Here is an 18,941-nt window from a genome sequence, read left to right on the forward strand (position 1 = left end):
AATCTTAGGAGCCATCCTATTTGTATTCGCCATCCAAGCTTCCCAAGCCAGATCTTTAAACACATTCATTGCTAATGAGTTGTCAACACCCATTAAACTATTAGTGTTTCCCTTCTTTCTGAATGATGCAGCCCTATCTGAGGATGAAAATGAAAGAGTTGCCATACACAGAACATGTATTCAGTCTCCTTAGGAAAAAAAAAAAAAAACAAATCCACCCTCTACATTTAGAAAAGAAACGTTTTTTCCTAGTATTTTAACTTTTTACCTTTTCTTGGTCTCAAGAAACATATTTCACTTTTCTTATGATTCATCAACAAATCCATTAAGGTTTTGGAAGTTCTAGCAAATTAAAAAATACATAGAGTATAGAATAGGTAACTTAATGTTTTCTTCCAATCTTAAGATTCTGATTATGTGATTTTTCTTCCAGATGTTCTCTAATAAGAATTATGCCTATTCTTAGCATTGTTTCAACTCAATAAAAAAATTTCATACAAGATTTTCCTGTTTAGGATTTAGATACTTCATCCACATTTTCACATTACCCACTCCCTAGTATTAAAGAAACAGAATTTAAATTGTATTATGTTGCAGTTACTTTAACGTGCTTTTAGTCTTGATCCTGTGAAAAAGTAAAAATTATCTGTAAAAACAAACAATATGAACTTTGGGTTTCTACTCTAGCATGTAAAGAGCCTTATAACAAGAAAAAAGCTGAATAAATTTAAAAGAAAAAATTTTTAGACTCAGCAGAGAATTTAGGTCATAGGGAAAACCACTGCCCCAAAAATTATGGAGACAGACAGACAGATGCAAAGAATACAACTGAATAATCTGCACATCTAAGACCAAAAACAAGAACACCAGAGGAAATTTTAGTTTCTGACACATTGAGCTACAGTAAACAGTAAACATAGTCTAACTCCTAGCCAGATAAATATAAAACCTTACACTACAGCTTATTTAATTTAGATCTTTTTGCCCAGTACATCATGTCCAGGTTTTAACAAAAATTATAAGACACACTAAAAGACTAAAACAACAGAAGAGACAAGCAAGCATCAGAACTAGACTCAGATATGGCAGAGATGTTGTAATTATCAGGCCAGAAATTAATTAACTAATTAATTAATTTATAATACCTATTAAAAGGTATTGAATATAGTTCCTTGTGCTATACAGTAGGACTTTGTTGTTTATCTATTTTATGTAGTAGTAGTATCTGCAAATCCCAAACTTGAATTTATCCCTCCATCCCCTGCTTCAGGCCAGAAACTTAAAACAACTATGATTAGTATACTAAGAGCTCTTATGGAGACAGTGGAAAACATACAAGAATGACTGGGTAGTATGAACAGAGATATGGAAACTCTAAGAAAGAAAAAAAAAAGAAATATTAGAAATAAAAACCACTGTAACAGAAATGAAGAATGCCTTTGGTGGGCTTATCAATAGACTGAATATGGCAAAGAAAAGAATCAATAAGCTTGAAGAAATGTCAGTAGAAACTTCCAACACTGAAACGTAAAGAGAAAAAAGAATGAAAAAGAAAGAACAGACTATCCAAGAACATTGGGCAATTACAAAAGGTATAACATACACGTAATGGGAATACCAGAAGAAGAAGAAAGAGAGGAAGGAATAGAGGAAATGTTTGAAATAATAATGGCTGAGAATTTTTCAAAATTTGTGACAACACCAAAAATGCAATCCATGAAAGAAAAGATTTCCACTCTTTAAATAGAAAGAAAAGACATAGGAGAAAAACCTTTGCAAAATATATATCTGATAAAGGACTGGTATCCAAAATATACAAAGAACTATTAAAATTCAACAATACAAAAACAAACAACCCCATTGAAAATGGGCAAAAAATCTGAATAAACACCTTAACACAGAAGATATACAGATGGCACATGAGTATAATTAAAAGATGCTCAACATTATTCATCATTAGATAATTGCAATTTAAAAGAATGAGATGCCACACACCTATTAGAATGTCTAAAATCCAAAACCCTGACAATGCCAATTGCTAGCAAGGATATGGAGCAACAGAAACTCTCATTCACTGCTGAGGCAAAGTGGTACAGCCACTTTGGAAGACAACTTGGCAGGTTCTTTTAAAACTAAACATCCTTTACCATATGATTCAGCAATTGAGCTTCTTGGCATTTGCCCAAATTAGTTGAATCTGCACTAATCTGCGCACTAAAATCTGCATGTGAATTTTTATAGCATCTTTATTCAAAATTGCCAAAACTTGGAAGCAACCAAGATGTCTTTCAATAGGAGAATGGATAAACTGTGGTACATAATACAATGGAATATTAGTCAGCACTGAAAAGAAATGAGCTATAAAACCCTCAAAATACATAGAGGAACCTTAAATGCATGTTGCTAAGTGAAGGAAGACAATCTGAGAAGGCCGTACAATTCCCTCTATAAGACATTCTGGACAAGACAAAATTGTGGAGACAGTGAAAAGAAAAAAATCAGTGGTTGCCAGAGGTTCAGTGAGGAGAGAGAGAGGAAAGAAGAGGTGGAGCACAGAAGATCTTTAGGGCAGTGAAACTATTCTGTTTGATACTGTGACAGTTGGTATATGTGACTGTATGTTCGTCAAAACCCATAGAATGTATAACACAAAGAGCAAACCCTAATGTAAACTATGGGCTTTAGTCAATAATATTGTATCAGTATTGGCTCATCAGTTCTAACAAATATACCACAATAATGCAAAATGTCAATAATAGGGGAAATTGTGTGTACGTTGGGAGAGGCAGGGAGGGAATGAACAATTCTGTACTTTCTGATCAAATTCTCTTGTAATCCTGAAACTGCTCTTAAAGCAAGATTGATTAACTTTAAAAAAATAACAATTATAATTTTCTATTTCTAGACTTATTTGCTAGGCAATAACCTTACTGAATTTCCTAGTAACTTTTATTTCAATTATGTTACACACACAAAATATTCATTTCACTTTTCTAATTCTCATTAGTTATTACATGTTACTCAAATTGTATTAAAGATAATAGTTAATATTTGTTCAAGTCAGAAGTATTGACGCTGAGATTGGAAAGTAATTATAACCCACATAAATAAAATAAAATTTTATGCTAAATCATCAGAGTGATTGACATGCTAGACAGGAATTTAGAACATGCTTCCATAGCATAGTCTTGTTTTCCATTTGAGTTTTATTTTTCTTTCTTTTACAGACACTCACACAGTCAGGGGAAGTTTGTGTTTGGGGTATAGATGATGGTGTTTGTGTCAGCAGGATTTGTCTGAATATGCCAGTAAGTGTGCCTTATAAATGGATATTTTTAAGAACATTGAATTCTACTCCAACTTACTTTCTCATATTCATGTTTGTGGAGATACTCAATGAAGATGACTTATTGCATTTTTACCTTACATACTTAGAGTACATTCCATAGCCCAGAGGGTGGAAAATAAGGTACTATATTAGTGTATAGGAAAGAACAAGTTTTTCTGTGGTGGCAGTTGTTTCTGAGATCTTAGTGGTTTGTATCTCACGCATGCTTTGTGGACTGACAGGGTCTCTCTCTACATGGTCTCTCAGGGAAGGAGGCTGATAGGGGCTCCACCAACTGTCCTGGAGAGTCTTGAATTAGCAATTGAGTGCTTTTACTCAAAAATGAAACATCTTCTTGGCCATAACTAGTTAAATGACCCCATCTAACCTCAAGAAGTTCAGTTAGAAATGAAAGAAAATTGCCACTATAACCAACTTGAGTCAAAAAATAAAAAGTGGGGGTTATTGACTCAATTGACTATAAATTATAGAGTTTGCCTGGGCTCATCTGTGGCTTGATCCAGCAACTCAAATGATACTACCAAGGATCTTGTTTTTCTCTCTGACTGTATACTATGTCTTTAGTTTCATCTTAGGCTTCATTCAGTGGTACCCAAATGCCACAGGTGCCAGCCTCATATCAGATCATCAGGGCAGAAAGCCTCCTACAGTGGGAGGAGGAAGAGAAAAGAAGTTTCTCCTTTTCAGAAGGCTTTGTAAATTTCTCCTAATGTCTTAATAATACCCTGAGCTATCACAGTGGACAGGGGAATGAGAAATACTAATTGGCTTAAACTCAGCCCTGGAAATGGGAGTCAGGTCTATTCCACTCAACCCTGAAAATAGGAGATAGATGGTTTCTCAATGGATATTCAAGAAATTTTTGAGAAAGAAGGTGTATGGATGCTGAGAGCAAACCACAATTACTCACAACACCTACCACAAGGTGTTGGCATTCTTTCCACGATGTTCATAGTGCATTTTACATAAAATAATATTTAAAAAACATGGAAAGACCAAGAAACAATGAAAATGCTATTTCTTCTTAAATTTTCATCATTTTCTATATTACAAAGTTCTAGATGTAATATAGATCTTGGTAGTAGTTAGGGAAGTTACAATTCTGCCCCATTAAAAATTAAAATATCAATTATAAAACAAGATGATGGTGTATAGCTTGTAATACCACCCGACACGTGCCACTCTCCTCATTCTGCAGTCTTTTCAAATACACTGTGGAATTCTTATGTGTAGGAGAGCAGGCTTCATCTTCTGGGAGAGTGAAGTTGAGCATCTGAGGGTTTATTTTTTATTGTTGTGTAGTTGATTTACAATGTTGTGTTATCTTCTGGTGTACAGCATGTGGAATTCAGTATTTTTGCAGATTATACTCCATTATAGGTTATTACAAGAATCAGGGGTATAATTCCCTGTGCTACACAGTATACCCTTGTTGCTTATCTGTTTTAAATATAGTATTTTGTGTCCCATACCCCTAATTTGTCCCTCTCTACTCCTCTCTCCTTTTTGGTGACTTTATTTGGTGAAGTTTATTTTCTACATCTGTGAGTCTGTTTCTGTTTTGCATTTATTTTAAACAGGGAACAGTTCTGGCTTGCTCTCCCTCATCCCTCTCTGCGGCCGTGGGCACCCAGGGTGGCTTTGTCCACTTCCTCGATGTCCGGGATGTCGAATCCCCTCAGGCAATTCACAAGGCCTTTCTCTCCAAATCACCAGTGCAGCACCTCCTGTAAGTATTGCCTGCTTCTGGCAGCAACTTTGTCAGGCCTGTCTGCTGAGAATTCCAGTGAAGCCCTAATTTCTTTTAATTTTAAGTTTTACATGTGTTGTTTTGAAAATTAATGTATTGACTTGGTTCAACATTCAAGAAGTACAGAGGGGTGTATAGTGCAAAGTTTCCCACCTTTGTCCCCAAATACCTAGTTCTCCTCCCTGGAGGCAGCCTATTAGCAGTTTCTCATGTCTTCTTTCTGGAGATATTTTATACACAAACAGGCAAAGAGATAAGTACTTCCTTTTATTATTGTATTATTTAATTATTTTATGTTGTAGGGGAGAGATAATTAGGTTTATTTATTTTTAGAGGAGGTACTGGGGATTGAACCCAGGACCTTCTGCATGCTAAGCATGCACTCTACCACTTGAGCTATACCCTCTCCTGATAAGTACATCCTTTTAATTACACAAATAATTACCAAGTACTTAAGAGTGTGCCAGGCACTTCTGTTGTATTAACTTCATGAGATAGATAGTCTTATTGTCTCCATTTTACAGACAAGGAAGATGAGGCACAAAGAATTTAAATAATTAATATTACACATGTAGTAAATGGCAAATGTCAGGATTTGAACCTTGGCAGTTGGGCTCCAGAGTCATTGCCTTTGCTCTTAAAGGGCAGCAAGCCATATACAACGTTCGGCACCTCAATTTTTTTCGCTTAATGGTATATCTTAGAAAAAGTCTTCTATCCACACATGAAGACCTCCCTCTTTTTTACAGCTACATAATATTCCATCATATGGATATACCATAATTTTAAAAGACAGTATATTGATGGGCATTTAAATGATTTCAAATTTTTTGAAGCTATACTTTTAAGAAGACAACGTAGAGACATTGGATTTGGATGCATGTGGTTTTTTTTTCTTTCTTTTGTTAATTTATCATAATAGTAAGTTTAACAAAAAAAGACTTTTATGCCCTGCTTTACAGCTTGAGGTACCATTATATATTATAGCTTATTGAATTTGATACTTGCCACACATTTGGAAAAGAATTATGCTTGTCCGTATTCCACAAGTGAGAAAATCTAGGTTCAGAGAGGTTAAGAGAAGCATTTGCCCAAGATCACTCAGCTAGCACCTGAAGGAGTTGGGTTTCCACCATTTGTGCTATACTGCTTCCAGCCCAGTTGGGAAGGCTCTGTAATTTCCCTCCATTTAAATTCTGCCCCTCTGTACCATATTTTTTGGTGCCTCTCTTTTCTCAGATCCTTCTCTCTTACCCTAATTTGCATTTCCCATTTTTTCTAATTTGATAAAAACGTAGAAACATTTCACTACATTCTTCCTCTTCCTGCCAGGACTGGTACTGAAGGGCATTGGAATGTCCCACTCATCACTAATTTAAGAATTGCTTATTTCCACTTGAAATAGCAAGAAAGATCTGCTGTCATATTTCATTCACTTATGATGAAATAGTTGCCCATCTTTATTGAATCTTCTTGACTGTATACTTGTAAGTTGCAATTTGGAAACAGCATTAGCCTAGAATGTAATGATTACCTTTATATGTTAATCATTTGCCTTTTATAAGGTCAGATAATATTAAAAATCATAAACTATAATAACTGGTTTTGAATGTATCTCCATGCTGTCATTCAATACATTTGTTTACCATCTTATTAGTGGAACAAGTAGACTCTGATAATCAGATTTCTTCTTTTCTAGGTATGACCAGAGAGGCTTATATCTATTAGTTGGAACATCAGAAGGATACATTTTTGTTATCAATGCCAAACCCTCAAGCTTATTTCAGATTCTTGGATTCATAGGTACTACATAGAATGCTTATTAACTTAAATATTGGTCACTTTATTCCAAAGAATTTAAGGTTGTAAAAATGGGGCTATGGTGAAACAGTTATTGAAGCATGTTTTCTAAAAGATAAACATTTAAATAGCTATTAAAAGTTACTTAGGAGGATTCCCACATGGTATTTAGAGGTTTTATTATTATCTTCTTGGTACATAGTTGATGTTAAATAAATCTGTTTTTAAGATTTTATGTTATTTGTTTTGGGGAGGAGGTAGTTAGGTTTATTTATTTTATTTATTTATTTATTTTTAAATGGAGGTCCTGGGGATTGAACCCAGGACCTCATGCATGCCAAGCACATGCTCTTCCACTGAGCTATACCCTCCCCCTAAATAAATCTTCTTGAATTAATTAATGAATAATGAAATTGCAAGTGTTTCTGATGTTACAACAAAGAAAAGTTGGGTTGGTTTATCCCTGAAGTATTTTTAAACAATATTTTATTTTTGTTTAATTATAAAACCTAAAGAAAGTTTTATTACATGTATCTTTAAAGTTTCCTCTTTAAACAAAATGATACACAGCTTTTTCAGTAATGTGCATCCAAATGCCTAGGTAAGCCACCGATCTGGTAGGTAAGGTGACACTTAAGTGATGCATAGTAAGAACTAATACTTTTCTCTCTAGCTTTACATACCAAATATGTATGTGTATTTTCCCGCAAAATAGATTGTAAAATCCATTTATTGATTTTTAAAAATTGAGTGCCTACTAGGTGTAAAATGCTGACCCTAGGCCCTGTGGAGCATGGAAAGGTCAAGCAGACAATTAGTGGAGGAGGAATAGCAGAGTGCTGTGTAGGCTCAGGGGAAGAAGCAATTAATTCTGCCAGATGTGAGGAAAGGAGTGAGGTGAAGTGGCAGGGAGGGCACAGAGGACTGGGGGAGAATTTTCCAAGGATTTAAAGTAGTGGAGGATGGGGCTTGTTAGGATTCTAGCTCAGGACAAAAGTCTGAGCAAAAGGTGCTTGGAATGGTCAGAAGTTTGGCATAACAGGTAAATAGAAGAGTTTACTAGATAAGGATCATGGTGACAAAGTCTGAAAGAAGATGGAGGGTCTTGAACATCATTCCAAGGAGTCTGGACTTTGTTCTGTGTTTAATGACATATTGTCAGCTGGGACTGGTGTGATTTGACTTGGTTTTTAGAGGAAGACTCTGGCACTGCTGTGAAGGCTAGAGTAGAGAGGCAAAAGAATGCAGTAAAAAAGATGAGTTAGGAAACTATTATAGTAACTTAAGCAAGAAATGATACTAATTGTAACAATAGCCAACATTTATTAAGGGATTCCTTACCATGGGATAGCCAGTGTTCTAAGTATGTGGCATGCGTTAATTCATTTAATTCTTACAAAGTTTTAGATAGAAACTACTGTTATGCCCAACTGAGGCACAATGAGATTTAGTACTTGTTCAAAGCCATGCAGGTAGGTAGTGGTGGAGCCAGGACTCAAACTCAGGAAGACTGGCTGTGGGGCTTGTGCTCTTATCTACACTGTACAAGGCCTTGCAGCAGTCATAGAAAGAGAAAGGTGGGGACAGCTGTTAGTGATGGAACTGGGAGGACTTGATATTTGATTATATGTGAAAGGGAGGGATCAGCAATGACTCCAAAGTTTCTAGCCTGGATGGTGGAAGTTTATGCTGTCACTAATTGAAGTAAAAACTCAAGAAAAAGACAGTTGTGGAGATTGAGAGATAGGGTGAGCTGACAAGCTCCATAGATTTGAAGCCAATAAGCTCTTCCCTTGGTGATCTTTAGTATAAGTTTGGAATTGGAGATTTGTAATTCAAAGTTTAATGACAGAATTCTGATCTTGAAATCACAGAAGCTGATGAGATGGCTTAAGAAGACAGAGTAGAAGCAAACCCAATTGCTTAGTGTGGTCAAACAGGTAATATGTAAATTAGATGGCATGGAGTGTGGTAGGACCTATTGCTGACCTCAGAATGGGTACAAGCCCAGCCTAAATATTTCATTTTTTAATGTACCTGATTGGTCAGAGTGTGGAATGGGAAAAGCTACTTACTTTGATGTTGTGGATGGAGGAAGATGAGGCAGTGAAGAAAACTGAGGATGGGCCGGGGTAATGAGAGAAATGGGAGTCACCCACTCCAGGAAGAGCATGAAGAAGGAAGGCTGGAGAAGGCAGGGACTGTGGCAGAAGTGTGAGTAGGGTGAGGAGGCATCAGCGTGTGAGCCCTGGGAAAGCTACTTCCCTGGAAAAGAGATAAGGGTTTAAGGAGGGAGTGGTGGTCAGAAAAGGAAGGCAGTAAGCAGCGACGTCTGTTCTGAGAAGTTTGCAGTGGAGGAAAGAGAACTAGGTAGTAACTGGTGGGGAAGTGAGGTTGAAGGAAGGTCCTAATTTGAAGATAGGGGAGTCACAAGAAAATAAAAAGAAGTAATTGATAGCACTTGGTGTAATAGGACATTGGAGGTGTGGGTTCAGAAGCACAGGTGGAAAGGGTTATATTTTGTTCCTACAATAATGTCAGGAAATGAAGGGGGAGGATAGAACAAACAGAGAGAAAATATGAGATTCGGGACAAGAAAGTTGAGGTCAAGTTTGTGTCAGATGTTCTCTGTCTTCCTTGTTAAGTCATAGGAAATGTCATCCACTGAGGGGAGGGGCTGAAATGGGCCTGAGAAAGTGGGCATGCACAGAACAGCCCCTGTGGAGAGTGGCAGTAGTGAATCTGGAAAGAGTCCAAGGTGTGCCCCAGGCAAGGTGCCTTGCCGAGGTCAGATTACCTGGGTTTCTGGAGGACAAACTCATAGAGGCATGTGTATTCCCACCACACTTAAAATACTTTGACTATAGATGCAAAAAAACATCGATACCTGGGTTTATCCAGTTTGGCAAGTGGGCAAATGGCTGGGGTGGACGTTCAAGTGGCCAGAGCAGGTGCTACTGAGTGGGGTGGACAGGGCAGACTCTGGAGGACTCCCTGGCTGAGAAAGAAGCTGGTTGGAATCCGCCAACCCAGACATTTAATGGGGAAAATCCCCTGTCTATTCATCAGAAATGTTTCCATCACTTATGTTTAAAGATCACTTAAATACCCAGTAAATAAATTTGGATCTAAAGATTTGGTGAAGGCAGTTCTATAATTTGATATCTTACCTGGGAAAAGAAAATATTCTATAAATGTATCAATGACCACTTGTGGTGTTGGTTTTCGTTTGCTTTCAGAGGTGGGCAAAGACATTTTACAAATATCCACAGTTTCTCTTCTGGAAATAGACATGGTGAAAGTGATGGTGCTTTCCCCACTTCCAGGAACGGGAAGAAGCAGGCTGGAAATACTTACTTTGCCTAAAAGACTTCCGCAAGGTAAAGAAAAAATAAGCAACCAATTCTGTCCTGAGTGCCCAGTTGAGTGGTTGCTATAGCTTCCTTTTTAATTTTTTTCTTTTCTTTTTCTGGTGATAGCATTGTTTTTCTTTTAACATGTGAAGAGGTTAAAATGGCCACCACCTTTGTGTATCTTACAAAGTGAAATGGCTGCTAAATAATGTGAAATGTGGACTTTCCCCTAGGCCCTGTCATTCATGTGAATCTGTCTTATTGCCACAGAAAAAACCAGAATTGACTGTCACTTTTGTCAAATTGATTTGTCGTTTTATGATCTCTTTTTCGTACCTTTAAATATATGTAGTCAAATACAGATAGGTTACTGTGTAGTCACTTTCACTGATAAAATTATAAAGAAAACTTTCCAGATAAAAAGGTCTGATAAAATAGACACTTCCTTTGTTTTAGATAACAAATATATCTAGGTAGCTATTTTGCAAATATATAATTATAGCATATAAGCGAGTCAAAACCTCAAAGTACTTTTGTGTCTTTTTTTGTTTCATGGAGGTACTGGGGATTGAGCCCAGGACTTCCTGCATGCTAATCATGCTCTTTACCACTGAGCTCTACCCTCCCCTGGTTTTGTGTCTTAAGACTCTCTAGACTCTTATGAGTTTCTCTTTTAATGCTGTCTCTACTTAATTGATAAAATTAACCAAGGCCTTATAAAGATATTTTTACTATTCGTCATTTAATACTCAAGTATTTCTAATGGAGCCAAGTTGTTTTCAAATCATTTTTATCCCCTAATAGCCTCTGTATTAACTGAGCATTTAAGTTTTTTATTTTGCTTTTCATAACAATTTAAAAAATAAAATCATTATATGGTGCAAGTAATCTCTCTTCTTCCTCAAATCTTATAGTTTCTGCAAGCTTTGCCGATCAACGAGGGAGGCTGAGAGATGAATTCGTTCCTAAGTCCGTGTATGAGATAGAGCACACTCTGTCCTCTGCTGTCTTAAGCTTTCGAAGCAACCAGATATATGGCTTCTGTAATCAAGTGCCATACATCTGCAGCTATCTTCTTCCTGAAAAAGTATGCTAAAACTTAAGCATGCTATTATTTATCTTATTAATCAAGATTTACACATTGTATTACCTAGACATGATCCATGCTTTAACATTCTAGTCCAGTCAACAAATGTCTTTATTATAGTAATAAAATTCTTTGAATTGGATGTATATTAGCATGATTCATTAATTCATCATAAAATACATTTGAGCAACCTCACACTTGTGCCACATATATCATACTTGTCAAATAAACATGCAGATGACCGTATTAGTTTAGTGCCTTTAAAAAATATTTTTTAAAAATCTATCATTAGAAAATCTATTCCACAAGTGTTAGGAGCCACAGGATTATTGAATTTCAGTAGACTTCTGTACCTAAGCCCTAGAGAAAATTGCACAAAATACTTGAACAATGTTTCTGGCATCCTTTCATCACACTCTCTTCAAATTTTTCCCATAGTGTGTCATTTCCTACATACACTGACCCAATTATCTACCACCCTTCCTTTCTAAACCTTTTAATCAAAGGCTTTCTCTCTCATTGTCAGCAAAGTATGAGACAGACATTCAAACACGGAAGAAATGATTTATGGTAAGGAGTAGTCAAGAAAAACTTCCTGGAGGAAGTAATAGTTGAACTGGACTATGAAGAATAGGTCAGATTTAGACATGGAGAAATATTGTGTACAATCTGGGCAGAGGAGTGAGTTTGCCAAGGATGAAAAGGATTAATGAGAAATAAAGATTGTCAGTTGTAGGCTGGGATTTTTAATGGCATCTAACTTTTCTCAATTGGCCAAAAGGAACTTTTATTTGCAATCAAAGATGAAAAATGCGGTGCAAATACAGGTACCCATTTTGTCACGTATCAATGTATTTCCAATGACAGTGTTTTCATATTTTAATCTGACTATATGTGCACAACTGCAAACTCCAAGTTACTGCTCCCCTGATCTCTTCTCTAATGTGGTCATTTTCTTTGATTGGCAGGATCATAGCGGTATTTGCATTCTTAAGCCATATCAAAAAGTGCAAAGCAAACAATATGGACCTGGAATGCTCTCTCTGTCTCCACATGGATTGTGGCTCATAACAATAGCTAAATGTGGATTTCTATGTATCCGAGATATTCAAACTTTGGTAAACTCCCTTTTTTTCCTATCATGGAATGTCTGTCTTGATCTCATTTGAGGAACAAAAGCCCTTAGGGAAAGATTTGGAACTCTTTCTTAAGTGAATTAACTCATAACTTACTTACCAGTGATGGTGTTATTGACTTCAACATTGGGTGTATTGATGTGCCATGGTTTGAGTCTCTAAGGGAGGAAACACCAATCCATAGACTTGAAATCTGCAAAGAAGGAGCACTGTGCAGGGATGCAGTAGGGGAGCTCCAACCCAGCTCAGTCACCCCTTAGCTGTGTGTCTTGGAAATTCACTGAGCTTCACCGAGCTTCAGTTGCTCCCTTGTTATGTTAGGGAAGACTTGCTTGCTGTCACTCTGTGGGATTCTGTTAAGAGCCAGTGAGAAAGTATATTCAAAACTTCTTTGAAAATAGTGAATTGCTATGCAAACCTAGGAATAATTGCTGCTAGCTCCTCAGCCTGGGGGACCTCTTGGCTGATTGCTGCTGCTTCCCACCCCCTCTTCACGTGATGCTGGAAGAGCATAATGGAGATGGATGTGGCCTCCCCCATCACTTGCAGACCTCAGTCTTAACAGTACCACTACCGTCTCTGATTTCCACTGCTCTCAGATCTCTGAGAAAATGAACATAGTTTCTTCTCTCCAAAAAATGGAAGATCCTTTTCTACGTTTTGAGACCAAGTTGTTCTGGTTATCAGTGTAATTTAATGTGGTCATTTATTTTTTCCCAAGTTTCTACCCCACACACCTGAAGCATCACAATCACCCACATGACACTCTTCCACAGGGCATGGATAAACTGGGCCCTTGTTGTGCACATCCAGCTCTCCTTGCTCACTGTGCAAGAAAGTGTACTTGGAATACAGTTGGGCAAAAGTGATATTATTATTATTATACCTGAAAAATCTTAAATCCCTCAGAAGTTATTTTTAAGTAAACAAGGTGCAAACTCTGCTACATTGTCTCTTATTCAAATGATTTGTAATGTCCATTACAATTAATAGTAGCATGACATGGCAATGCGTCAGAGTTTTTCTGGGTGATTCTATGCAAAGTACCTCACAGAAGAGGTTATTCATGGCAGTATTGCTTGTAAAAGCAACCCAATGTCCATCAACAGAGGACTGGATAAATAATGGTACAGAACATAAATAAAATAGGGAATATTATGCTATAATACAGAATGAGGAAATCTTTATGCAACAATATGGAATCCCAAGATATGTTGTTAAGGGGGAAAGTCAAGGTGTGTAATGCAAGTATTATGTTATAATTTATGTTAAAAATTGTATAAAAATTTGTTTATATACATTAAAAAAAACTCTGAAAGGATACTGAAGGTATTAATTATACTGATTGCCTTTGGGAGGTGTTGGGGAATGGGGGCAGGAAGATGTCACTGCAAACTCTTTTATAGTTTTTTAATACTGAAATATTTGAATGTATTGCCTATTCAAAAATGTAAATTTTTTTAAAGCATCACAGTTGATAACTAGTGTGACACAGAAATCCCAGTTTTTAGTCAAAGAATTTAAACTTTTGTCCTGTGTACCAGTTAGTGTTGTGTCCGGATTCTAATGAAACTGGTTTAATTGGCATCCGCCTTCATTCTTCACAGTGCCCAATCACTTTCTCTCAGCACACTCAGCCTCTTCGCACATAAAAGGAACTTGCCTAATCCTGGAAGTCACCTGAATTTGCCTGCACTGCTTGTTCAAGACCCCTCCCCTAACTTCTCATAGCCTTCAGCAAGTCCATTCACTTCTCTGTGTCTGATTTTAATATTATAAATTGGTGATAATAATCCCTTCATCCATGTTATACAAATGGGAGAACAAATCAGTACTGGTGAACGTATTTTGTACTAGGAATTTTCAGTGCTACATATTACTAAGAGGCTACTTCCATGCCAACTAAAATGCTGTTAAAAAATAGAAAAACATTTATCCACAAGCAAAAGTGCACATAGCCCCCTTAGAAAAACTGTGTAGTAGAACTGCATTTGTAATTTCTGCACTTTGTTTCTAAAACTATTAAGGAAACATTTGCTCGGTGTCGGAGTCATTCTCCCCAGGGGCATGGGATTCAGCTGGTGAGAATTTCCATGGATGGACAAAACATTCTAGTGAATGGGAGAGATGACGGCACCCTTGTTAACCTAAGATGGAGGTATGTGCAGTATACAGTAAGTGACCTCACATGATACGGTGTTTTAAAATAAAGATTTTGATATTATTTAGGTACAGCAAGTCTAACATAACAGGAGACAACTACCATTGAAAAGATTATTATACTGATGATCCCAAGAGGAAGAGATATGCTATGCTATGTGGGGCCACATGGGGAAGCACCAGGGAGGGTAAGGAGGCAGAGGGAGCAGGGAAAACATAGGCAAGAGTCTTTATTATGTTTTCCATGGGAAGGAGCAGGCAGGTTTAGGATTGGCTAGTTTGGGTAATTCCAGTGGGTTCTGGACCACAGGGGCTGCCTCTGCTTCTCTGGTACTTGACCCAGGGATGATTAGGACAGGGAAACAGTGGCCCCAGTATGAAAGCCCAGTAGAGGAGCTGGTTGGGGGTGTGGTCTCTGGGTTGGTGATTTGCATTTGAAAGGAGAGCTCCAGGCAAGTTGTTTACAATCTCTAGAAATTGCTAGTCCTTGGGGGGGCAGTTCCTCCAGGGTTATTAGCAAGACCCCAGATGTCAAAGCATCAAAATACAAAAAATAAAAAGACACAGTTAAGACCTATGAAGTGATCAGTACTCTCTTTCATAACATCTGTTGGAGGAGCACAAGGAATGAGGACAATTATGAACAGTAGATAACTTTAAAAACTCCTATTTATCCCTAAAAAATCTGACGTAGGTGTGTATATATGTATACACTCATACAGATTTACTTTCCTAATTAGACAATATTAGACAATATTAAATTATTTAGACTTTGCTTAGACTAAAATTAAAATTCTAAATGAACAAATATTAGCCAAACATACAGATGATGGCCAGGGTGTAGGGAGCCCTGGACTTGAAATATTGCCTTGTTTGATCTGTCAGTGATGTCGCTAGTCAATATGCAATTCATTTTCACAAAAATACTGTTTCATGGTGCCTTCTTTGAGTAAAACAATAATAAAGGATGGCTCTTCTCAGTGATGTTGTGAAAATGCTACATATTATGGAGATTCTATATCATAGAAATTTTGTTAGCCACCTATTTCAAAGACTCGTTTGAAGACTGTATCATCATGCCCACTTTATACGTGGAATCCTGAATAAAATATTAACTTGTATCTCACTATATAAGTCCTAATGCATCCTTTATAGTAAGTGCATCTCAGGCAATAGCAAACATATGCTGGAACCCTATTTATGGAAGTAAGCATATTTCCATCCATTGGCAGCTAATCTTGTGGCCCTCTGACTGAAAACAAAGTTGAGTTTGAAACCTTGGTCCAAGACTTAGGCTCCTGACAACCTCTCTAAATCATCCTTAACCGTGTTATTCAAGGTCGAGTCTGTAGCACCTATGAGTTTGTTAGAAATGCATATTCTTGGGCCTCAGTCAGACTTTCCAAATCAGAATCTCTGTGGGTGGGGCCCAGGAATCTGTTTTAACAAACCCCCCAGGCCATGTTGATGTGCCTTGGGTTTGACATGCCCTGTGTATTGAGTGCAAGTAATGATACTTCCATCAATGGGGGAGTGAGGACTGTGAGGACTGAATGTGGTCACGTGACAATGTATGTGTAGCAGCACAGCACCTAGTACACTCTGAGGGTTCAGCCAGAGCTGTGGCTCTTCTGTGCAATGGCCAAGGTGGGTCATCACCCGAGGACATGTCAGGTAAGGATGAGGAGAGCATGAGGAGACATCACCCCAGAGAGGTCAGGATTCTTGTCATGTCCTAGAGCCCATGAAAGGGCTGTGCCCCAAGAAGCAGAGTCCTAACAAGTACAGGGCACTGCAGAGAAATGTCCACATATTTCTCTGTGTAGAAATGGTTAGGTATCTGGAAATGATACTGCTAAATATGTCTTTTTTAAATTGTGATTTTGTAGCCTATGTGTTTTCTTCTTTTATTAATATAGGCAGGTTGGAGGAAACTTAACTAACGAAATTCTTGAGCATAGCCAGCAACTTTTAATTTCTTTGAGGAACACCATGGATGAAGAGAACGATTATTTAAGTATAACACGAAGAGATTCCTTGGATTCAGGGTCAGAAGCTGAATATGCAGTTGAGTTTCAATAGTTTTCTTTCTCCTTCATCCCTTCCTCCTTTCTTCCCTTCCTTCCTTCCTCTTTCTTTCCAAATCAGATATTGGTTTTCAGTTTGTGGTTTTCTTTTAGCAGATATTTTGGTAACATTTCTCTTTATCCAGTTATGTCATGATTTTCAAAAAGAGCATGCACTGCATCTAAGAGAAAATATTCAGCCTTTCTCAAAGCAATCACAAATATTACATCTCAGATCCTATTTAAACCATAGTACAAGGTCTGGGCTTGCTTAGAAAAAAAAACCTTACTACAGTTCTGGTGCTTGTTCAAACTAGTCTCTTTATACTTTTCCATCACATACATTATTTAGGATATGTTTAGCTAGAGAACATTTATTCACTCAATCATTTAACAGATATTTATCGATTGCCTACAAAGTGCTAGGCTTTGGGGGATACAGGCATGAATAAGATAGAAAAAGTTTCTGTTTTCATGGAGCTTACATTCTAATTGGGGGTTCGGGGTAAGCAGAGAGACAGAGATAAATAATCAAATAAATAAGAAAAAGTTAGATAGTAACCAGATCTGTTTACCAAATAAAAATGAGTTGATGCGACAGTGTTTGGATGAACAAGCCTCTCCAATGAGAAGACATTTAAGTTGTGATCTGATTTAAAAGAGCTTGCTAATTTGCAGGGGAAGGGCCAGTACTAGGGCAGAGAGAGAAAGAGCTTGGTGAAGAACTAAAAAAAGGCCTGTGCAGTTGAAGTCAGCAAGGGAGAGAATGATAGGAGATGAGGTCCTTGAGGTCGGAAAAGACCAGGTAATGAAGGGCTTTGTAAACCAGGTAGAGTTTGGATTTAATTTTACATGTAATGAGAACCTATTAAAGTGTTCTGAGCAGAGGATTTACAAGATCTTATTTACTTTTTCAAAATAATTACTTCTGCTATGTGGAGAATGGTTCCTGTAGGGGACAAGAATGGAGGCAGAGAGAGGAGTTAGGAGGCTCAGGTAACAGTGATGGAGGTGGATGAACGTAGTGGAGAAGAGAAGTGGCAGGTTCCAGCAGGTTGCAGAGATACAGCTGGTAGGACTCGTTGATGGATTGGACATAGACAGAAAGGGAAAGAAAGGACTGGAGGATGACTCTTAGATTTTTCACTTGAAGAACTACGTAGAAGAAGGTACCATTTACAGAGATGGGGAAGACTGTGGGGAGGGGAGCCACTGTGGGAAAAAAGGAGGGAATCTGAAATCAGTTACCGGGGTTGAGCATGAGAATCCCATTGAACATCCAAGCAAGAAACCAAGTAGGTGGTTGGATAGATGTTCTAGAGAGAGGCCAGGACTTGAGATGTTGATTTGAGAGTCAAGGGAATATGCATGGAATTTAAAACCATAAAACTGGGTAAGGTATTCATGGAAGAATGGATGGTAAGAAACAGAAGGGGACTAAGACAAAGTATTTGGTCTACAGTAACAGGAAGAAGGCAGAGATTGATTTGGTGAACATGTGGCCTGTCTGATCATTGCTGCTTTCTCAGGGAAAAATGTGGCTAATAATAAGGACAGACTGGAAGGAATTAAATTAATAAGACATTACATCTTGAGCAGGCAAAATGCTTGATATTATTTTTAAAAATGCAACACATGCAAAAGGGATTCAAAGCAATTAAATGGTAGGAGAATTCGATGAATTTTTAATTTAAGCAATGTCTGTCTGTCTTCTTTAAATGAGAATATGAAGTCAAGCTCATCGCAAGAGGAATTAGTCCACGTTGATAATATGGAAGAAATTCCCTGGATAGAACAAAAAAGCCAAGAGGTAATTTTTTTTCCTCTGGGGGGAGGTAATTAGGTTTATTTACTTCATTTTTTAATGGAGGTACTGGGGATTGAAGCCAGGACCTCTTGCATGCTGGGCATGCACTCTACCACTGAGCTATAATGTACCCCTCAAGAGGTATTTATAAAACATGAGAGAGGTTTGAAATAATGCTCTGTAGGTGTGCCAAATAGATTAGTTTCCTATGAAAACCCATTGGAAAGTTAGAAAGTGGAACGAAATACTAAGCAGAGCATTACATTGTGTAAGTGTAACTTTCCTGAAAGCAAGCAAACACGCTAAACACAGCTCAGTCTTTTAGATTAATTTATATGAGCTTTAAGTGCTATACTTAGGCTAATATGAAACCCAAGAAAAGTGTCCAGATAAGCCAAGGAAACAATGAACTGTGATACCTCATGTTGAAGTA

General features: G+C 37.4%; 1 protein-coding gene across 10 annotated transcripts in view; it reads left to right on the plus strand.

The window, feature by feature from the left end:
* CFAP43 (cilia and flagella associated protein 43) overlaps positions 1–18,941 on the plus strand; it is a 90,101-nt gene that overhangs the window by 32,136 nt on the left and 39,024 nt on the right. For all 10 annotated transcript variants that reach the window (XR_012510136.1, XR_006720472.2, XR_012510138.1 and 7 more), the window contains 9 exons: positions 3,228–3,308; positions 4,930–5,078; positions 6,799–6,902; positions 10,139–10,279; positions 11,167–11,339; positions 12,308–12,457; positions 14,503–14,633; positions 16,555–16,702; positions 18,425–18,511. Coding sequence is in view for 6 of the 10 variants with exons in the window: in XM_074373678.1 (XP_074229779.1) it covers positions 3,228–3,308; positions 4,930–5,078; positions 6,799–6,902; positions 10,139–10,279; positions 11,167–11,339; positions 12,308–12,457; positions 14,503–14,633; positions 16,555–16,702; positions 18,425–18,511 (1,164 nt within the window). In the remaining 4 variants the exon portion in view is untranslated. The remainder of the gene's footprint in view (positions 1–3,227; positions 3,309–4,929; positions 5,079–6,798; positions 6,903–10,138; positions 10,280–11,166; positions 11,340–12,307; positions 12,458–14,502; positions 14,634–16,554; positions 16,703–18,424; positions 18,512–18,941) is intronic.

This window comes from Camelus bactrianus, chromosome 11 (genome assembly GCF_048773025.1).
Source record: "Camelus bactrianus isolate YW-2024 breed Bactrian camel chromosome 11, ASM4877302v1, whole genome shotgun sequence".
Lineage (NCBI taxonomy): Eukaryota > Metazoa > Chordata > Mammalia > Artiodactyla > Camelidae > Camelus > Camelus bactrianus.